Raw genomic sequence first — 20,111 nt, 5'->3', positions numbered from 1 at the left:
AAATAGAAAGGTTAATGTGTTGCTCATCAGTTTTAGCATCTGTTAATCCTAGTGTGTTGTAGTGTCTGTGCTTTCCCGTCAGTTCATCATTCCTGTCCCAGAGTTTTATTGTATAGCTTGTTCCTTTGTTTCCGCTCTGCTCAAATTGCAGGTGCTGTACAGGCTGTGTTTTAAAGGGCTGCCACTGTCCTGTTAGGGCAAAGCCAGGATTTGTCAGTAAATTTGTTTGTGCCAAAGCAGAGCAATACTACTGCAGAATTATGACAGATCAGTGCAGCTTGAGGAGACGAGCAAAGATGCTGGGTCATGGGTTTACCTTTTGTGGCTGTAAAAACTGGATTTCTTTTCTACAACTGGGACTGAGCTGAGTTGTTTTTTTGTTTTTTTTTTTTAGGGTATTAATGACTAGAACTGTCCTCTTGAAGGCTGCTGTCTGAAACTTGCAGGGCTGTTATGTTATAATGTTATTATGCCCTGCAGGTGAAGCTGTATGTATAGCAGAATATATTGTCTGTGACTTTTTTCCAGAATTTGTATGCTTAAGTGGGACTAAAAGATAAACTCACTTCCATATGATGATGGAGAAAAATCATCAAGGCATACAAAGTCTGTTTTGCAGCTGCTGGGACGGAGAGCATGGCATTCTGTGCTGGATTTCCTTTGTCCGTGGAGTCCTGCACCCAGGCAGTGCAGTAGGTGCTGTTCCCCCTGGATGCTGTTGCAGGGCGGCTGGGTTGACTTCTTGCTCTTAAATGAACTGAAGATGCAGAGCCCTACGGTGAAATGAGCTTTGTTTTCTTCCTGGTGGGATTCTCATCCTTGAAATCAAAGCTGTGGTTTCCACGAATGCATAATTCTTGCTGCCACATCCACTCCGGATGTGCTGGGCTGCTTTTTCCCTTGAGTTCCTGATACTGTCACGTAGAATCAGTGCTGTGTTATTCTTCACCTTGAATATCCCAAGGCGGCATGCAAGATCCAGGACTTCATTTTCTATTACCCAAAAGATCCCAGGGGAAGCCACACAGCAGCAGTGCTGTGATTCTGCAGCTTCTTAGGACTCTTCCCTTCAGTCTGCTGCAGCTGACAGTCACTGCGGCATTTGCTATAATGGGCAGTGACTTTTTGAGACCAGTCATTGCACCATAGGCTGTACCACTCTCTAAATAATCCTCCTCAGTAAAATGCAGAGCCTCTGAACAAGAAAATCCCTTTACGGCTGCTACCTGCAAAAATACGAAGAGGAAATTGGTTCACGAGTGCACCTGAGGTGTTGGAATGTCCTGCCTTCCTTTCCCATCTGTGTTTCGTTCCCCCTCATGCTCTGAGCTAACCCATCATGGCAGGGAGGGTTCTGGCAGATAAGTCAGCCCTCAAAATGGAGGAGGGGAAGGATATTACTCATTAATTCTTTCCCAGCGGAGAGGAACTGAAGCAAATGATGTTTCGGGTGAGATGGGTTTTGTATGCTGTAGGAATACCCCTTGTTTCTCCTGCGAGCTCTTGGCCTGTGGCTGTAGACACTTGTATGAAATCTGTCAGCCTCAGCAGCTCAGGGCTGATGCATGGCAGTGAGGGAGTCAGGAGCGTGTGGACATAAAAACTGATTTGTTTCTATGGAAACAAGTAGATTTCACCGTGTTGTTGGGAAGTAGGAGGGGAATTATCCCCCTGGGCCTGATTTTGGCTCTCAGATTGGATTGGCTGCTGCACTGCAATTGTAGAGCAGCAGCCCATGAAGGGATTATCTATCTAGTCTGGGATCACAAGCAGGCAGAAGCACGTGGATCCAATCTGTTCCCACTGCAGGCTTCCTCTGCAGGAATAACACAAGGCTCTGCAATTGCATGCCAGGACTCCCTGGGTCACAGCCCTCCATGGTACTTGGTAGTAAAGAATTGACCTTGGTCACTAATAGCTGGAAAGGAAGCCTGCATTCCAGCATACACAGCTGTGAATACATATCCTGCACAGATTTTCTTCCAATTAAGATGGCAAAGGTGATGAACTGTGCTCCTGCTTTACCACTCCATCTAGGTGTGCATTTCTAGCAAAAGCTGGAAGCTATTTGTGGTGTCTGCAAGGACAAGAAGTTGATCTTTCTGACAGAGGCTTCAAGTGCTGCTTGAAATCCCATCTTCTGAAAGTATTTGCCCATCTAGGCCCCAGCGATGACTCTTGAAAGGGAAAGCTTAGATTTTAGGTAGGAAGAAAGCACTCAGTGGAAAACTGGCAAAATGGTGATGTCTGTGTGCATTTGAGCCTCCTCCCAAGGAGTTCCCTTCTTTGTGTGCTTTCTCCCCTCTTACAGATAGGATGCAGGAGCAGCATGACCTTCTGCAACAGAAAAACTGTCTGCTCGGCTTCTGTCACCTCGTGATGCAAGGGGACTTTATTATACATTACATAAACCGAGCTGTGGCAATAGTGTCACAAATCCTTGGTTTGTGCTTTGTAGCAGAACCAGAGAGCTGATCAAATGTGTTAACCCTTGTTCTTTGTTGTTGTTGTTGTTGTTTTTTTTTTCCCCACGGATTCATCAGAAGAATGTTGCAACACCTCTGCCTTTCCTTCAGGTTATCTTAAAACACACAGTGCATCTGAAAAGCAGGGCTGGATCCTGCTGTTGACCTTTACCATAAAGCTACGGTATTTGGGCCTCCTTGGAATCACTTCAGGCACGCAGCAGCAATCCCTGGGCTGTCTGTTGGCTGTGCTGCCCGCTCAGTGGTCCCATAGGGTATCAAAGGAAAGCGGAGCACCTGGGCTGTAGGAGTACTGACTCTGTGGGTGTCTGTTGCCATGTGAGAGTGCTGCCATGAAGCTCCATAGCTCGATGAGAGCACGGCTTGTGCACAGAGGCTGTGGTGCAGCCGTGACTCAACATAATGCATTCAGCTGTTCTCCAAATCTTGATGTTCTCCAAAGCTAGCAAAGCGAAACAGAAATCAGCCCAAAGGATTCAAATGAAAATAAACAATAGAAAAACATTCTTATCCCACTGCTTTCAGAGACCTGTGGGGAGTCAGGCGGGAGAGGGACTGAGTGAAATGCAGGGGAAGGAGATGTGGAAAGCAGTGAATGAAAAAGGCAGTAATTGCAGTGACTCTTGGGAACTGGTGTGTGCAGTCAGATAAGCCAGAGAAACTGAATTTGATGTCCTCTGGAAGGGATGGAGGGAGGCAGGGGGTGGCAAGGGAGAGAGCCTCTTCAAAGCAAATGTTTTTATAACGATTACTGTGTGATTTCCTTTTTGCTTGAGCAGACTCAGGTCTGAACCCAGCCACCAGCGCTTAAATATCAGTGAAACGGGGGAGCATTTGTTCAGAGCCTATCTCCTGTTTTGTTGTCTGAGCTCCCTCAGCCCACGTTTGGCTCAAGAAATGCCTTCTGTGTGGTGAAACCCACTTCTAATTGATACTTCTGCTCAAGGCACGTGTGTTCTCTCAGAGGCTCCCAAGAGGCACAGTCTATTTCAGTGCCCGTGGCTTTGTTCTGTAGGAAAGATGTGTTTTGGGTTTGTGGGGTGGTGTTGTTTTTTTTTTTTGCACGCTTTTGCTCAAGAAGATGACGTGGCACAGAACAGGATTGTTGTCTTTGCATATCTTTATCAATAGCTGGGCAGCTGTGCTGTGTCCCATGATGAGATGGAAACCCATACATCTGCTGTCCTTCTGGCACTTAGTCCCTGATGTGAGGGAGACAAAACTCACCACTGTGCTTGTTTGTGAGGGCAGGGATTTGACTTGCTGGGCTTGCTGTGTGTCAGGTTTACCCAGCCACCCATGCAGTCCCTTGGAGCACACCTTGTATACAGCAAAATGTGGGAGGGCTGCTCAGCCCTTCCTGGTTGCTGGCCTGGATTGCTGTGTGGGGAGAAGTGGCTCGGTGGTGGGGATGCTGCTGGAAAGCTAGGATTGCTTAGAGCAACTGTAAGTACTGTAATTCAGCACAATAGTGTTAACCTCCCTTTGCACTGCTGTAAATAGATCTCAAGGTACAAGGCGGTGGGAGGCCTTCTCTTCTGTTAATGTATATATTGTGATGACACATGAACTATTGCATGACCTTTATTTTTCACAATTGTCTTCTTGAATAATGAATTATTGTGTACAGTAATGTTGCCAGTATGATAGAATGTGGTGTGTTTACAATAGGTCTTTATTTCTATACATATCCATTGTGTGATGAATGTCAATTATGCTCTTAAGAAATACTTGCATTACATCAACTGCCTGTAGATTTGCTTTCTTTCACTAAAGGCCAAGACTAGACTCTCAGTTGTGCTGCAGAGATTGGCAGATAAATAACACATCCTGTGGCTTATACCTCTGGGCCTAAAAGTGCTAACCTTACCAAAAAGGATGTAGCTGCTTAGGAATGGGATCTAATGTATGATTACAGCTTCTGTAGGACTGCTCTCTAGGTTTGCACAATATAGTGTGAAGGAGGAGTGAAAGTTAAATGTAGAGGAAAGTGTTGTTAAGACAGCAGGTGTTTCTGTTTGTGATGCACCTGCTTTTGAATTCTTGCTGGTTGTGTTGGACAGTCTAGCATTTTTGAGTTGCACTTCTGTCTGGGAAAGGTAAGAGCTCATAAAGGGCGCAGGGATGGCAGGAAATACTGAATCTGTAAGGCAGCCTTCCCCTAATGGACTGACTGGCAGAGGATAGAACAGTTGTCCGTGCTCTTGCCCCACGTGTGGATTTATGGCAGCTTATGGTGTTGCTTGGGCATGTGCTTCCATGAAACTCAAAGGATCAGACCAGGAAGGTGCTCCCAAGGGCAGATCCTGCCTTAAGCTTCTGCCTTCTGGTCAGCCTAAGCAAAGTCCATCACAAAGGAGTCCCAGGCGTGAGTGTTTCTGTCAGCGGAAAGCTGCTGCCGTTCCTGAGGTGTTCTAGCAGTCAGTGAGGTTAATAGTGGATGTCTTTAGCCTTACAGGTATTCAGTGGCCAGTATGTTGCATAGGAGTTGTAAGGATTCCTTCAAGACATGCTGGAGTAAGAATGCTTGAAAATATAGTTGTGCTTCAAGATGAAGTGCTGCTTAGGGAGATTTGCAAGCTGTTGGTGAAATGCAGCCTGCATCAAGATGTGAGTGTTGCCATCCATTACCACTACCAGAAAAGCCATCAATCAGAGGTCTGATGACCCCAGATTGCGCTGGGATGCTCGTCATGCGTTGTGCTGTGTGTTAATGAAGGAATCTTATCAGGATGTGTAAGTGATCAACTCTAAGACCTGATGGACGAAGTGAAGCTGGTGCTGGGCCTGAGCAGGAGTGTCTGTGATCTGTGTAGCCAGCCAGTGAAATCCATAGGGATAGAAGCTGTATTTCATGCTGTGAATTGGCGCAGTGCTTTGTGCAATGAAGTTCTGATTGAATTGTTGTCCCTCAGTGCCACCGTGACACAGGAAATAACAAATACTGGCTTTAAAAACCAGGAACAGCCATGTGAAACTGGATACTGTGTGAGTCTTAATTGTCTGAAACTACTAATCTGAACTGGAGATTAATCACATCCTTTAATAACCTTGTCTGCAGATGTTTACTAAGAAATCAAATGGAAATTAAATGATCAGATGGTGTTCGTTCTTGTTATTTGGACTCCTGTTATGTCTTCATAAGCTGCTGCTTTGTTGTTGTTTTTTAATTGGGGCTTTACCTTCTCTAGTGCATTCTAATCCAAGAATCTCAAAGGACTGACAAACAGACTGCATGAATGCTGTATTGGTGGATCTAGATCAGGATTAGATTTGTTTTTGAGCTCTCTACAGATATCTTCCCAGCTTCCCTGCAGGAGAGTAAAGCCAGTGGTAGAACCATTGGGTCCCTCTTCCATGTGAAGGAAAGGACAGTAATATGGACTTGCTTCCTTTATTGACTACCAGGGACTTCTGTTGCTACCATCTGTTATTTATGATTTATCAGTTCTCTTTGATTCCAATCTATATTTAATGCCACAAGCAATTTGTTTCTCTCCTGTGTCTTCTCAATATATTTGATCCTTGTTACCTGTAACTTCTGATGCTCTGTACCATGTGAGTCATCTAATGAACCTTGGAACTTGTTGATGAATATCTGCTTTTTCTGTCATTAATAGCACCTTTTTGTTCTGTAGGATGCCGAGATACCTCATGCATGGAGGATTCGTATAGATTGCCTGGCTTTGATTAAAAAAAAACTAGTATGGAAGCCTCAGACTTGCTGCCTCCTTAATAAATATTTATTACATGACATTCAGATTGCCTTAATGTTTGAGAATCTGTGTTCAGATTTTGTCCAAGTGTTGCTGTAGAGTAGCTGCTCGATTGCTTTCTGTCCCTCAGATAGTTTTTTTACTACTGTATTACTAATACAGTTTTCAGCCCAAATCTGTACTTTAATGCAGCTCTGTGTACTAAAATAGAAATAAGACTGTAAGGGATGATGTGATTGGGTTTGCCCCGAGGTAGCTCTGAAGCCAGGTGAGAACATGTGCAGTTCGGACTTCAGAAATGAGCAGTGCATAATATAACAGTCAGTACCTTCTCAGGTCTTTTCCCTTGCTGAACCTTTTCAGCCTGAGATCCGTCAGGATTTGCATCTTCATTTCTTTCTGTGCCCTTGTTTAGAGAGGAGATGTATTGCTGGTCAGACCAGAATTTAGCTACGAAGAGTATGAAGTGTATGTACTGAAGTCTTCCAATAAGTGTCAGTTTGGGGAATGGAGCTCACTGAGCCCAGCTAAAATGCGTAGAAGTGATACCTCGGTATCTTAAGGAGGAATTTCAAGTCTATACCTAAATGGAAGATAAGCAGATTAAGTGTTTATTTCCTAAATGCAGCATTTCTGCCTCAGTTTTAGTTGCTACTTTATTATTCATTCTGGGTGGAACTTAGCATTGGGAAGTGGCACAGGATGATGTTATTGCCTTAAAGGCACAGAAAATAAAATGCTTTCACATCATCCCTGCATGTTACGAATGAAACAGGAAAATAAAGTAGATTTTTTCCTTCTTTAGGTACAAAGTAAATGACAAACAATTGGTACTGGTAGCCTAATGAGTAGCTCGTTCCAGGCACAGCATCTTGCACAGTAGTATATGTAGCCGGGCTGCTCTTGGTGCAGTGATGGAGGCTGTCTTATTCTGGTAGGGAAGTCCCTGCTGCCCTCATTCCAGATCTGCAGCGTGTTATCTCTAGAAACGTTCTCTTTCCCCTCCCCACTCCCAGCTTTGCTACTGTATGTCTCCTTGCTAGAATGGAACAAGCCACTTTATCTAACCCTTCTGCTCTCATCTGCCCAAGTCAGCTGGCATGTCCTTATCTCATGTATCCCTCTCCTGAGTCTGGCTTCATTTCATCACTTGGTGCTGCTCTTTCAGGAGAAATCCATTCCCCTGGCTGCTGAAAAGACTCGAAACCTGGGCTGGGTGTGCTGTCCATGCCCCGTATGCTTTGTTATAGTTTCTTTACAAGAAGCAATTTATTGTGCCTGCTGCAAGGAGGGCAAGCAAGGCTGCTGTACAGTGTGCTCTCCTGGCATCCAACCAGGCACAGAATTTATGGATCTGTGCTTTTTAAAAGTCTGATCTGCAAGGCTTAGCCTGAGCAGGAGGATGAAAGGGTTTGTTCCACAGACTGTAAAGAGAGAGGATGGGGAATAAAATAATGAGAGAATATGGATGTGATGGGATGATAGTGTGTGAATACCTGTAAAGCTTTTTGGCTGGAGCTCCTATGGGTCAAGTATAGGGAAAATCTGGAAGCTGAATTGTATGCATTTCTCAGTAGCTTGTGGGTAAGAATACATTAGTTTTCTTAGATAAGGGATCAAACTGTACACGTTCAGAATGTAAGTACTAAGATAACTCATTTAGCTGACTTGTTATGGATTTGGGTAATTAACCTTGAGTTTCACTGGGAAGAGAGACTTCCTGGAGGAGGAGCAATGATGTGGCTTTATTCCTGAAATAACTCACTGTGTATGTATTTCTACTGACTTACTTTAACATTAACATAACTGCAGTGATATAATGCTGCAGGTAGGCAAGCCAAGGCTCCCAAAACTGGATAGTGTGGAATTCTGCATGGTGAGAAACTGAAGGAAAACTCCTTTAGTAACATTGTTATGTAAAGGTTGAACTTAAGCAGTGTGCAGTTCTGGGATGAATGACTCTAAAAAGGGAAATACGTAGTTAAAACGTGGTCAATTAGTATTTCAAAGGATGGGGTTAATAACAAGCAGAAATGTGTTGGCTTTATGATCACTGTTCTATTGGAGGTACTCCTGGTATCTCTTCTGCTGTTCAGAGGAAAGCTTATTGAAAAATGACTCCAACTTTTTAAAATCCTCTTTATTTTTTAGTTTTGTGTCTTTTGTGAGAACGTTGTTGTTGTTTTTTTTTTTTCCTTGCAATACCCTGGAAGCCACTCGGTGACGCAGTATGTGGTTTCAGTTTTCCTCTGATGCCAGGATCTCGATGCTGCAGAGGTTTTCTCATTCACCTTTGCTCTGAGCTGTGACAAAAACCACAGAGAAATCAGGTTTGGGACCAAAGCAGAAAGCTTTGGGAAAATGTGGAGGGGACATCATCAGGGGGTCTTAATTCCTAAAGGACTCATTCTTATAAATTCAAGTAGTGTTTTTCCTACAGTGAGGTAGAATGTAATGCTGCAAGCTGGAGATCAGTAGAGTAGTGCCTTAGTGCACTAGAAAGCAAATCTGTAGTGTAACTATGCCTTTTTCTTACCTACAGTAAAGTAACAGTAAATCAGCGCAGCTTGGATTTGTTCTTATGCTAAAAGAACTGATGCAAGAGTAGGACTTTGTCACATATTGACCACAGACATCCATAGGAATGGAGCTGAGACAGCAGAAAACTGCCTGAATGATGCAATGCCTCAAAGATTCCAGGGTTAATCCCGCTGGAATGGAAAAAAATAGAGCTGTATTTATTTGAAAAACAAATGAAAGATCCCAGTTAACTCCTTATGTTTCTGGAAGTCTAAAATAACGAGGATGGGTTACAGTCTGTGGTAGAGTTTTATCAGAGGTCACTTTGCAGTAAGCTTAGTAACTTGCAGGAGATATTTTTGAAACATTAGAGGTTGTAGGATGCTCCTTGCTCTCCTTTCACTTGAAACCACTCTACATCCTTTTATAGTACTCAGTTTAGAGCTGAGGAAAAGGGAAATGCTCCTGCTTTCCTACTTCCTTGCAGGTTTACATAAGCAATCAGTGGTGAAACTGATTGCTGAAATCAAGTCTGCTCACTGCCTGATGTATTAAAACACAAAAGCTCATTCCTCATCTTCATTTCATCGTCAGTATTAAGGCTGTGCAGGTCAAGGCCATGGTGCAAAACACTGAGGGGCATGGATTTCTTTTCCTACAGTTACTACTGAATTAGCAAAATTATGCATTGTCACACCTATCAGTAGAGGGAGGACTGTGCCAGAGTGGAAGCAATGCAGGCAGAGCGTCTAACGGAGGTGCCACATTCATGCCGCAGACAGCACGTTCTGAAGCAGTGCTTCTCCAGTAGGTAGGGAAGCAAATAAATTGTGTGCACAGTGACTTCTGAAGAGGCACACGAATCAGCTGAGTGCTTGGAAACCAGGCTACAAACTGGCAAGGTCATCAGAAGATGTGGTGAGCGTGCCTGACTTTGCTGAAAAAAGAAAAAGCAAAGGAGAGCTTGTAGCCTGTGGGTGTGAAGTCAGCATTAGGGAATGGGTAACAAAAGGCTTCCTTCCTTTGAAATGGCTTGGAGAACGGTAGCATTTGGGGTTCTTGTGAATTTAGGAGGCTGCTTTTGCCTCGTCAATACTTGCATTTCCTTAGGTGGGAGAAGCCTTGAGTGGAAGGAGGCCTTTGACTGCTATTTATTCTGTTTCAAATAGATGATATACTGTTTGCATGCTATAACAATAGTGTCCTGTGACACCCCGAAGTATGGGTGATTTTGTTGTAGCTGGGGTAATTGTATTTTGTTAGAAGAAGGCTTTTCAGTCTGCTTCAATTTCTCAGCCTGATGACATAGAGATTAATTATTTTCTAGTGTACATATAACAGTATTAATTGGTCTCTCCTGTTAGCCTGGAACTTCATCTGAAAGAGCCTTGACTGCTAGAGACAGGGCTGGTGGGAGCGTGCTGTGAGCATGGGCTTCTTCAGAATGGTCCGTCCTCCTTGGGGAAGGGCACTTGGTCTTTTTGCCTTAGACTCTATCAGAGCCATGGCTGGAGTGCCTTGCTGGGCCCCACGAGTGCTCATAGAAACAGAAAAGCTGTGGATAGGGAAGGAAACGATCGCTCATTCATCTGAAATTTCCTCTTTCATTTCAGGGACTTTCTGCCACGTGGCTCTGGCATCGTGACCAGGCGTCCTCTGGTCCTGCAGCTGGTGAATGCCAGCACAGGTATGCAGTGCGTGTCCGTGGTGTGCTGCTGGCTTCCCATCCTAATCCTGACAGGTCTTATTTCATCAGTGGCACTGCTCAACATCTGATGCATTAAGAATTCAGAAAGAGAACGCTTCTCAGTTACTTCGTTTGAATTAAGCAGCGTTTCGTGCATACGCTTGTCATGATTTTCCTTTGTCTGTGCAGCTGTGACTCTTATGAGTGCGTATGACCCAAAACCTAGAGGAACTTGCTTATAGTCCCCTGAAATAAGCGGGTGGGATGATTCTAGTGTACTTAAAATTAAGTATGAGAATGCTGGGATCTGAAGAGGAGTTCCTGCAGAGTTCTGTGACTGGAGCTGTGGGCTATTCACTGCTTCATTCCCTTTAAGCATGAGATCTCATTGAGGAGTTGGCAAGTGACTGTTTCAGGGTATTCTTCCTCGCTCGTCAGGTGGACCCAACCTGTTTACAACAGTCCTCTAGCCTACAATAAGGAAGCAACTTGACTTGTGAGGATTTTTCATTTGAAATAGAGGGTTCTTGAATTGGTTAACATACTCAAAGACCAAAAAAAAACCCCACCAAGCAGTTCAAAACCATGTCAGAAGGGTTTTTTGCTACTTTAAGACTCCCTTGAGTCTGTTCTCATCATGTCATGCAACTGTTATTTACTCCCACTACTTTAATACAGAATTGCTCCAAGTTCTCATGAATACAAAGGTACTTCCCAGTCCATCTGTGGAAGTTGCAGGCATGTGTTAAGCTTGCTTAATATCAAAGTCTTGGGTTATTTCTTGAATGAACATGAGTGAGGATGCAAACTCTGAGACCAGAGCTGGACTGGGAAGGTCTTGAGCTTATAGATTCTCTCAGATGTTGCTGCAATTGTGGCTGCAGTAATTTCTTTGTCAACCACATAGGAGCTAGGGAGAAAGACCCTTCATTGCCACACTTCATCCCTTCAACTGTTCTTGGGTTTCTTTTTAATCCAGGGCATTTTATTAAACTTCTAGCTGTGAGTTTTTTTCACTCGTGTGACTGTTTCTAATCTCTGCTTCTGTTTCAACAGAATATGGAGAGTTCCTGCACTGCAAAGGAAAGAAATTCACAGATTTTGAGGAGATCCGTTTGGAGATTGAGGCTGAAACGGATCGTGTTACTGGCTCCAACAAAGGGATTTCCCCAGTGCCCATCAACCTCAGAGTCTATTCTCCTCATGGTGAGTCTTAATGCAGTCTCTGAAGTCAGAGGATAGATGAGGCAGATTGTTGTCCTGTCATAATGTAAATACAGAACAAAGATGAAATGGAATGTGAATGTACTTTTTTTGATTTAAATCCCCACGTGCCTGGGCTATGGTGCATCACACTGCCAGTCTTTGCCATGTTTCTAGAAGGACTTTGCCTGCCAGTTGAAGCATCTTAGAGACAGCTGATGCCTGTACAGAAACTTCTACCTTAAAAGACTTTATTGCATCAGTGTGGACCTTCCTGTAAAGACCTGCAGTCTCTCTCTGTTCTTTGGGGAAATGAATCGCTGACAATACGACTAATAACAGTTAGCAAATAGTTATTGCTCAACTTTAACAAAAAGGAATTGAAAAACTTTGTGCTTCTGAGTTGTCTTCGGTGCGTTATAGGCATAACAAAAGCATACACTGAAGCTATGAATGTTCCTTATAGACCAGAACATTCCAACCTTAACACTCGCTTGTGCTGTCTCCTGTTTCCTGTTTACAGTCCTGAACCTGACACTGGTGGATCTACCAGGCATGACCAAAGTCCCGGTGGGGGATCAGCCCCCTGACATAGAGTTCCAGATCCGAGATATGCTTATGCAGTTTGTCACCAAAGAGAATTGCCTCATCCTGGCAGTATCCCCAGCCAACTCTGATTTGGCCAATTCTGATGCCCTGAAGGTTGCGAAGGAGGTGGATCCTCAAGGTAAATCTCTTGTTTTAGAGATTTGTTTTTGATTCTCCAGGCTGTGATTAGCTTAGCATTTTTAGTCTCCTGCCTATTGTCTTAGGTGGTGTCTTCACCAACGTATGCCCTTCTGAGAGGTGGCTTTGAGCGTTAGTGGCTACTCTAGAAATTGAATTATTCCCCATGTCTTTATTTGAGCCCTGTTTCTGAAGAGGTTGAGGGTTTTCCTCCCTTCACTTTGGTCATCTGTGTTCTGCCTGGAGAAAAGTAGGAAAATCTTCCCTAAAATCCATCTCTGTGGTAAAACACATGAGTGTTTGAACAGGGTATAGCTGAGAACTGACCTCTGTTACCTGGTCTGCTGTTGTGACCTCTTGGCTATTATGGGAACTGTGACATTTGAACTCAAGAGCCACTGAGTAGCCAAGCTGGGCAGTTTGTAAGCTTTCTGAATAAAGCAAGATATTACACAGTTATTTACTTGATCAGGTATGTTCATACTCTACTTTTTTTTATTAAGGGCAACGCACTATTGGAGTCATCACTAAGCTGGATCTTATGGATGAAGGAACTGATGCTAGAGATGTATTAGAAAATAAATTACTTCCTCTTCGCAGAGGTACGTTTCCTCACGCTTTGTGTATGGTCTTTCTTCATTTTTCTTGTATAAGGTATCTTTGTCTCATTCCTTTTCTTCAGTGTAATTGGAACATCTGTTATGATGTGTTCTTAAGCCATCTTTGTTCTAAGCTGGAATTGAGAAGCTGAGGAATAGGCATGAGTCATGCTTAAGAAAAAGTAACTTTTAGGTATTTGTATCTTTATAGGTAGTTCTAGCAGAAGCATAACCCCATGCTCTTATCTTTGCTTTCTTCATTACAGGCAAGCTGCAAAAATGGGATACTCCCTCCCCCCAGCTCTCTTATTTGATGAGATTACTGTAGTGCATCATGTGAAATCACATTGGTCTGTGCTGTGCTATGTGCTGTACGTAGCCATAATGAAATACCTGCCCTAAGGAAGTGAAAGGAAAAGTCTTGAATGGAAATAAGGTGTTCTTTGTGACTGGGGGAACAGTAATCAGTAAGCTAATTCTCAGTTGCATAGTGGCACTCCTGTCCTGCATACCAAAGTTCCAGACCCTGAGTCACACAGAGGGAATTCCAGTTTTAAACTCTTCTGATTGGTTCCTAATGTGCTTCCCTTAAAATTTCCCATTTGCAGTGTTGTTTCCTGGATAGCTTCCTTCTCAGCCTGAGCCCCACTTGCATTTTCTACCTTGCAACCGCCTGATCTTTAATCCCATTCCTACAGGTTACATTGGTGTAGTCAACAGAAGTCAGAAGGACATTGATGGCAAGAAGGACATTCAGGCAGCTCTGGCTGCAGAGAGGAAGTTCTTTCTCTCCCACCCAGCCTACAGACACATGGCTGATCGTATGGGAACCCCCTACCTGCAGAAAGTGTTGAACCAGGTACCATCACCAGTTGAGAACTGCTGCCCACTGTGCCCTTTATTCTGGGATAGCAAACTTCTCCCAATTTCATCTTAAACCTTCTTCCTGTACAGCAATTGACCAACCACATCCGTGACACCCTGCCAGGGCTGCGGAACAAGCTGCAGAGCCAGCTTCTCTCCATTGAGAAGGAGGTGGAGGAGTATAAGAACTTTCGTCCTGATGACCCTGCTCGCAAGACCAAAGCTCTGCTTCAGTGAGTGGCCTTCACTGCGTGTCCCTCCGTGGGAAAGACTGCCTAGCTATGTCTGCTATTTTCTGCTTTTGTCTGTGTTTAGGATGGTCCAGCAGTTTGCTGTGGACTTCGAGAAACGCATTGAAGGCTCTGGAGACCAAATTGATACCTATGAGCTGTCAGGAGGAGCCAGGATTAACCGCATCTTCCATGAACGTTTTCCCTTTGAGCTGGTGAAGGTACTGTTTCTCTGTATGCTGAGATCCTCTTTCTCTCTTTTGTTGATAATTTTTCCCTTTTCCTTTGTTTTCTTGCTTCTTTTTACATGTTTCACCATCTGTTTTCCCCCTCTTTTGACTTTCAATACTTGATGTTATCACCTTACTTTTACTTCTGGTTGTTTCTGTTGTTGGAACCTCATAATACTCTTCTCTCTTAATTCCTGTCCTTGTAAGACAGCTTTGTTTCCTCCCCCACCCCCCCCAGTTAATATTTCTTTTGCTGAACTCCTAAGGCAGTGCAAAATAACTTCCTTTTGACACAGACAATGGCGCATATTCCTGCAGATATGTACTTCAAGTTGCATATAAGTGCAAACAGCTTTGAAACTTGTATTGCCATGATCTCAGGCACCAAACTGGGCCTGAATCTGCCCTAACGCATTTGCAAGAGGCAGGAAAGAGGATGTAGATATACTTGGCCTTGCTTTTTGTCTTTCCTCTATGGAAATAGTGTAGGCACTGCTCTACAGATGTCGCAGCTGAAGAGGATCTGGACTGGCTGAAGAGGATCCAGGCAGCCTGGTCTAGTGGCTGGCAGCCCTGCCCATGGCAGGGAGGTTGAAACTGAATGATCTTTGAGGTCTTTTCAACCCAGGCCATTCTATGAATGAGGTTTCCTGGACGGCCAGATATATTAACCTGATCAGAAGTGATAGAGAAAAACTTTTGTCTGTTTGAAAACATTAAGAGCCAAAATGTTCTTCTCCCCTATCTTGTGCACTTTGCTGTTTCCTTTTTCACTTAAATTCCTTATTAGTGTAATACAAGAGCCTGCCTTGTATTAGATGATGCAATTCTGTATGTGAATTTTACATCTCTTGGAGGCGTTTGCTGGAAAACAGCTGCCAAGACCTCACATTAAGCCTCAGGAGACAAAACAGTTTGTTTTGGAAAGCAATCTAGTGCTTCAATCCTATTGCTTTATCTCTAAGTAGTTCCTTGGGAGCTGCTAGAAGGTTGGCACCTGTAAATGCAGGCCCTTAGCTATTCTTATCTGTTCATTTTTGTCCAGGATATCTGCTTTGGCAATACAAGCTTTATGGCTGAACTCTGCATCCAACATCTAGGCAACATTCACCTGTCACACGATACTGGCACGGGACCTCTTTTCTGTAAGAAGTGCTGTTATGTATGCAGGGTTTGTGCCCATTTCTGATTAAAAACTCTCTTTTGGTGCAGATGGAGTTTGATGAGAAGGAGCTGCGACGGGAGATCAGCTATGCCATCAAGAACATCCATGGTATCAGGCACGTATCACGCACTAGGCAGACCACTGGCTGCGTAGTCTTGTAAATACCTCTAGACCTTCCCAGTGGAGTTGAAGACTTCAGAGGTACGGTAGGTCAGCCACAAGGGAGAGAACTTCCTTGGACACCCCGGTCGTTTGAATCTGGGAATAGGGACGAAGTAGCTTGCTTTCAGTTTCCATGTGAAAATTGCAGAAGGTAACACGGCTTTGGTGACTAGTTTTCTCCCGCTTTGTTTCTACATAAGAAAGGATTGAGGGATGCAAACCCATACTGCTACTTCACTGAGTTTTAAATGTTGGTTTTCACATTATGCTTCCATTTTTACCAACATCTAAAACAGTTGCTGGCCTTGAGCACCACCTCCTCTGGAGATCTGAGGGAGCATTAGGGTGCCCGACCCAGCAGCCCCAGGGATTGAGTCCCAGGGGACAGTCAGCAAATACAGTTGCATTCCCCCTAGTGAAGGTTAACAGCCCGAAAGTGCAGTCCTGAGACACTGAGTCCTGCCGTTCCTGGGAAGGTGACCAGGGTCTGGTGCCTGTTGTCCAGCTGGGATCCATTTTGCCCTTACATGCTCCTCTGTGGAGGTGCCAAGCATCCCTGTTTTCTCTGGACTCCAGGACTGGTCTGAGGGGTACGATGCTCCCAGCCCTGTGTGCGGGGTTTCAGTGGTGGTGGTGCCTACTCTGAGATGCGTGTGTAACGTGACGTTCTCCTTGCCCCTTCTCCCCCCCTCCTGCCTTGTCTTGTCCCCTACCCTGGGTGTTTAGAACCGGTCTCTTCACACCTGACATGGCCTTTGAGACCATTGTGAAAAAGCAGGTGAAGAAGATTAAAGAACCTTGCCTGAAATGCGTGGACATGGTTATTTCGGAGTTAATCAATACCGTTAGACAGTGCACCAAGAAGGTAACTGGAGGCAGCATGGAGCTGGCACCTTCCACCCCTCTCTCTGGCTGCGGCACAGCATTGTGACCGGGGCAGGGATTTGCCTGCAGCAGCACTCGGTGTTTCTAACCACCTCCTCAGCATGACTAGACCTGAGCGGTACCAGCCTGGGACGATCCAGCCAACAAGCCAAACAGAAAGGGAAGCACTGTGAAACGTGGGCAGTGGGCTTGTTCCTGAAGTGCTTCAGAGCAGAGGGATACTGGAGATGTCCCCTCTGTGCCTCCAGTTCCTAGCATGACTCCTGATTCCTTCCTAAGCCATGGGTATTTCTTATGGGGCCACGTTTGACTTAAATTTAGATTGAGTTTATTTTCCAAGCTGGAAACTGGGATTTAAATTTTGTTCCCTCTGCTCTCTTAGAAGTAGGAGGGTTAATCCCAAACAAGCCCTTAGTATCAGGGCAGAGTGCTCCTGGCTGAGTGTGTGGAGCTGAACTTCAGAGGCTACAGTGGCTATGGGAAGCGTTCCTGTGGTGTTTGGCTTGGCTTTTGGTTGGCTTGGTCCATATCCTGTTCTGGAAGAGCAGCACATGGCTGAGAAGGATCAAGTTAGGAAAGTCAATCCACCTTTGGGCTCTTCAAGAGGGCTCCAGACTTTGTCATTTGGGATTCATGTTGATATTTATTGGAGCTTGGGGAAGGAGCTTGCCTTAATTCTGCTCTCTGGATGTGGAAGCTTTTGTTTCTGAAGCTGGGGTTGAAAAGCAGCAAGATAGGAAGATATGTTCCATTCCTCTCAGCCATGGCTTGCTGCTTCAGCCAGGGCTGGGTGCTGGTGAAAAGACATTTGAGTTAGGATGGGAGCATGGGCACTGGAGACTGGAATCGCCACGGGCTGTTCAAGTGCAGGTAAATGGGCATTGCAGGAGTGTCTGGAGCTACCTTGTCCCTGCAAGGGTGGGGAGAGGTGCCAAGTGGTGATAGCTGCCATCACTTGCAGAGATGCCTAGCCCTTAGGGCTCGAAGCTCCTGTAGAAGGGCTCAGGCATGCAGACACACTCTTTGCCCCCTGGGACAGCCTAGAAGAGCAAAGCAGATGCAGGGAGTTTGCTCAGGTTTCTAGTGTGCTGGAGGAGCTTTCTTTTTCTGTCCTGCTGTTCTTTCTTGGGGTGTGTGACTGTGGGGAGCACCCAGAAAATTGCCATTAGAGCCTGGTGACAGGTAAGCACAGGCCCTCAGGCTGCCAAGTATCCAGAGTTGCCTGCTAACTGGATCAGAAGGGCTCTCCTTTTTGTGCCCTCTGAAACTTCTCTTGGATTGTTCTTCATCCATCAGTTACTGTTCAAAATCTCCCACTCACTGTCTGTGTTTGCCCCCTTCCATACATTTCCCACTTTTCTTCATCATTTTTGTTCCTTCTTTACTGATGATTCCAATAATGAAGAGACTGTTCTGACAGCAGCAGGTTCCTCCACTCATCAGGTGGTGGGTACAGCAGGCTGGGAGATGGGGGGGTGGAGAAGAAGAGATCACAGGACTGTGAAGGGGGAATGGCAAAGGCTGAGGATCAGTGTTCCACTTTAGCATCGATCCCACTGCAAAGAATTTGGCTGACTGCAGTGCTGGTTACTGTGTGTGCTAGTAGTCATGGTTACAGTTTTCTGTTTCAGGAAACAATATCATCATTCAGGTGGTACGTAGGTATGTGAAGGCAGTGACTTTATTTTTTTTTTGTTTGTTTGTTTGTGTGGGTTTTTGTTTGTGTGAGGACCTGTGAGCCTGGCCTTCAGAGCAGTGCACACAGTGCTGGGTTAGCAGGCTGCTGGACATGTAGGAATAGCTGCTAGGTCTGAGGGTGTGAACAGAGCTCCAGAAGTACCTTGGGTTTGCTCTGAATGGGCTGCTCTGACAGCTTGAGAGGCTGCTGGGCTGTGGTGTACTCTAAACCTCTTTGCTGCTTAAAAGGCAGATTACTGTTGGTCCTATAGCATGTTGAAGAGTGTTATCAGAGTGGTGTTGCTTGGGGTTTTGTAGATGTTATCTGTAGGGATACAGAGAGGTACATAACTGATTTTAAATGGAGTGGTGTTTATAATTAGCTCTGAATGCACCCCAGGTTTGGCTAGAAGCTGCACCTTTGGAATAGCAGGATTTCATTCCTGCGTCAAAGGCACATCATCCCCCTGAAAGCACTCAGAACTTATTATGCTGTGCTAAAAAAGTAACTGAGATTGTGTCACAGAGAGCACCTGGTAGAAGCTATAAAGTGTTAAAGATGTGCTGGAGAAACACCTTTGGATGCAGTAATAGTCTCAAGTTAAGATTACGTGTTTTGTAACTGCAGTTTTTGTGGTCTTTCTGCTTTGCTATCCCTGAGGATACAGACCACTTCATACAGTGTCAAGGCATGGAATACCTCCATATAAACCTCAGCAGACCTGTACTGGGTCTGGTGCCGTAGGTTGGCTGGTGCAAGGCACGCTTTGTACAGCTGTGCATGCCCTGTAGCTTGTTTGTATTTCCTAAGCATTGGCTACATCTGGTCTTACTGAGGAGTTATCTGTTGCCAGGAAGGTGAGTAAGGCAAACGATGCTCTGTAAATGGAAAGTTTTATCTGAATCTCTGAGACATATCCATTCCATTCAGTCCTCCTGCCAGCACAAGATGCAAATGACAAACCTTTGAGTCTTAGCTTAGCTCCTGTGCAGGCCTGGAATAACATGGAAAGGATAACCATGGTGTGAAGTAGAGGGGAATGCCTGAGATGAGGGGAAACGAAGCATGGTGAGCCTGTAGGAAAGAGTCAGTGGCTCGTTGTGGGAAGCAGCTATATCTTAAAATCTGAATAAGCTTTTCTTCAGGAAGAGGTTATTTGATCCCTGGGGGTTGCCATCCGTTCATCTTGCTCTTCACAGCTCACCATTTCACCAGCCCAGTTGCTTCCACCTCCGTCCCTCTGCCACATCCATTTGCCTGTAGACTCTCCTGATACTTGGCAGTGAACAGGCCCCATAGCAATGCTCACCTGGTTCAGTAAGCTAATGGAGTGAACCAAAATCTCACTTCTCATTTTGCCTTGTTTTCTCTCTTTTCCCTTTTCCTTCCTTCTCTTTCCTTCCTCCTCTGCTCTTTCTCTGCTTCGCTCTCTTCTTCCTCGTTGCTTCCTCCCACCCTGCCCCTGCCATGCAGAACGGGTCTCTTCACGCCTGACCTCGCTTTTGAAGCCATAGTGAAAAAGCAGGTGCAGAAGTTGAAGGAGCCAAGTCTGAAGTGTGTGGATATGGTAGTGAGTGAGCTCACATCCACCATCAGAAAGTGTAGCGAAAAGGTAAAGAAACAAAAAACACCAAGAAAGGTCAACGCCCACCCCCTTCCCACACACACTTGTGCCGATTCTCTGCACACACCACAGGACCAATGGCAAACCTAGGGAGAGAGAAGGGATGAAAAGATGCTCTGAAGGAGAGCAGCCATCTGCAGGCGTCAGTGCAGGTTCGAAGCAGTGGATCAGGAGCAGTGGGCATTAGCTGATGGGCTCCGTGGCTGAGACGTGGGCTGGGACCCAGTGGTTCCTCTGTACTGTGCCCTCTTCCTCTCTGTGTCTCAGTGGTGTTCAGCTCAGTGTGGAACAAGCCCTTTACTGTGTCAGTCCCTGCATACTTGGAACTCCTTACTT

General features: G+C 45.0%; 1 protein-coding gene across 1 annotated transcript in view; it reads left to right on the top strand.

Annotated features, from left to right (window-relative positions):
• Positions 1-9,456: 9,456 nt before the first annotated feature.
• DNM1 (dynamin 1) overlaps positions 9,457-20,111 on the top strand; it is a 41,066-nt gene continuing 30,411 nt past the window's right edge. The window contains exons 1-10 of the mRNA XM_019621301.1: positions 9,457-9,533; positions 10,336-10,409; positions 11,466-11,615; positions 12,136-12,339; positions 12,842-12,940; positions 13,636-13,796; positions 13,892-14,034; positions 14,117-14,252; positions 15,474-15,541; positions 16,315-16,453. Of these exons, the coding sequence (XP_019476846.1) occupies positions 9,457-9,533; positions 10,336-10,409; positions 11,466-11,615; positions 12,136-12,339; positions 12,842-12,940; positions 13,636-13,796; positions 13,892-14,034; positions 14,117-14,252; positions 15,474-15,541; positions 16,315-16,453 (1,251 nt within the window). The remainder of the gene's footprint in view (positions 9,534-10,335; positions 10,410-11,465; positions 11,616-12,135; positions 12,340-12,841; positions 12,941-13,635; positions 13,797-13,891; positions 14,035-14,116; positions 14,253-15,473; positions 15,542-16,314; positions 16,454-20,111) is intronic.

The sequence above is a fragment of the Meleagris gallopavo genome, chromosome 19, assembly GCF_000146605.3.
Source record: "Meleagris gallopavo isolate NT-WF06-2002-E0010 breed Aviagen turkey brand Nicholas breeding stock chromosome 19, Turkey_5.1, whole genome shotgun sequence".
Lineage (NCBI taxonomy): Eukaryota > Metazoa > Chordata > Aves > Galliformes > Phasianidae > Meleagris > Meleagris gallopavo.
The sequence above is the reverse complement of the archived record's forward strand: the minus strand, read 5'-3'. Positions and strand labels throughout refer to the sequence as shown.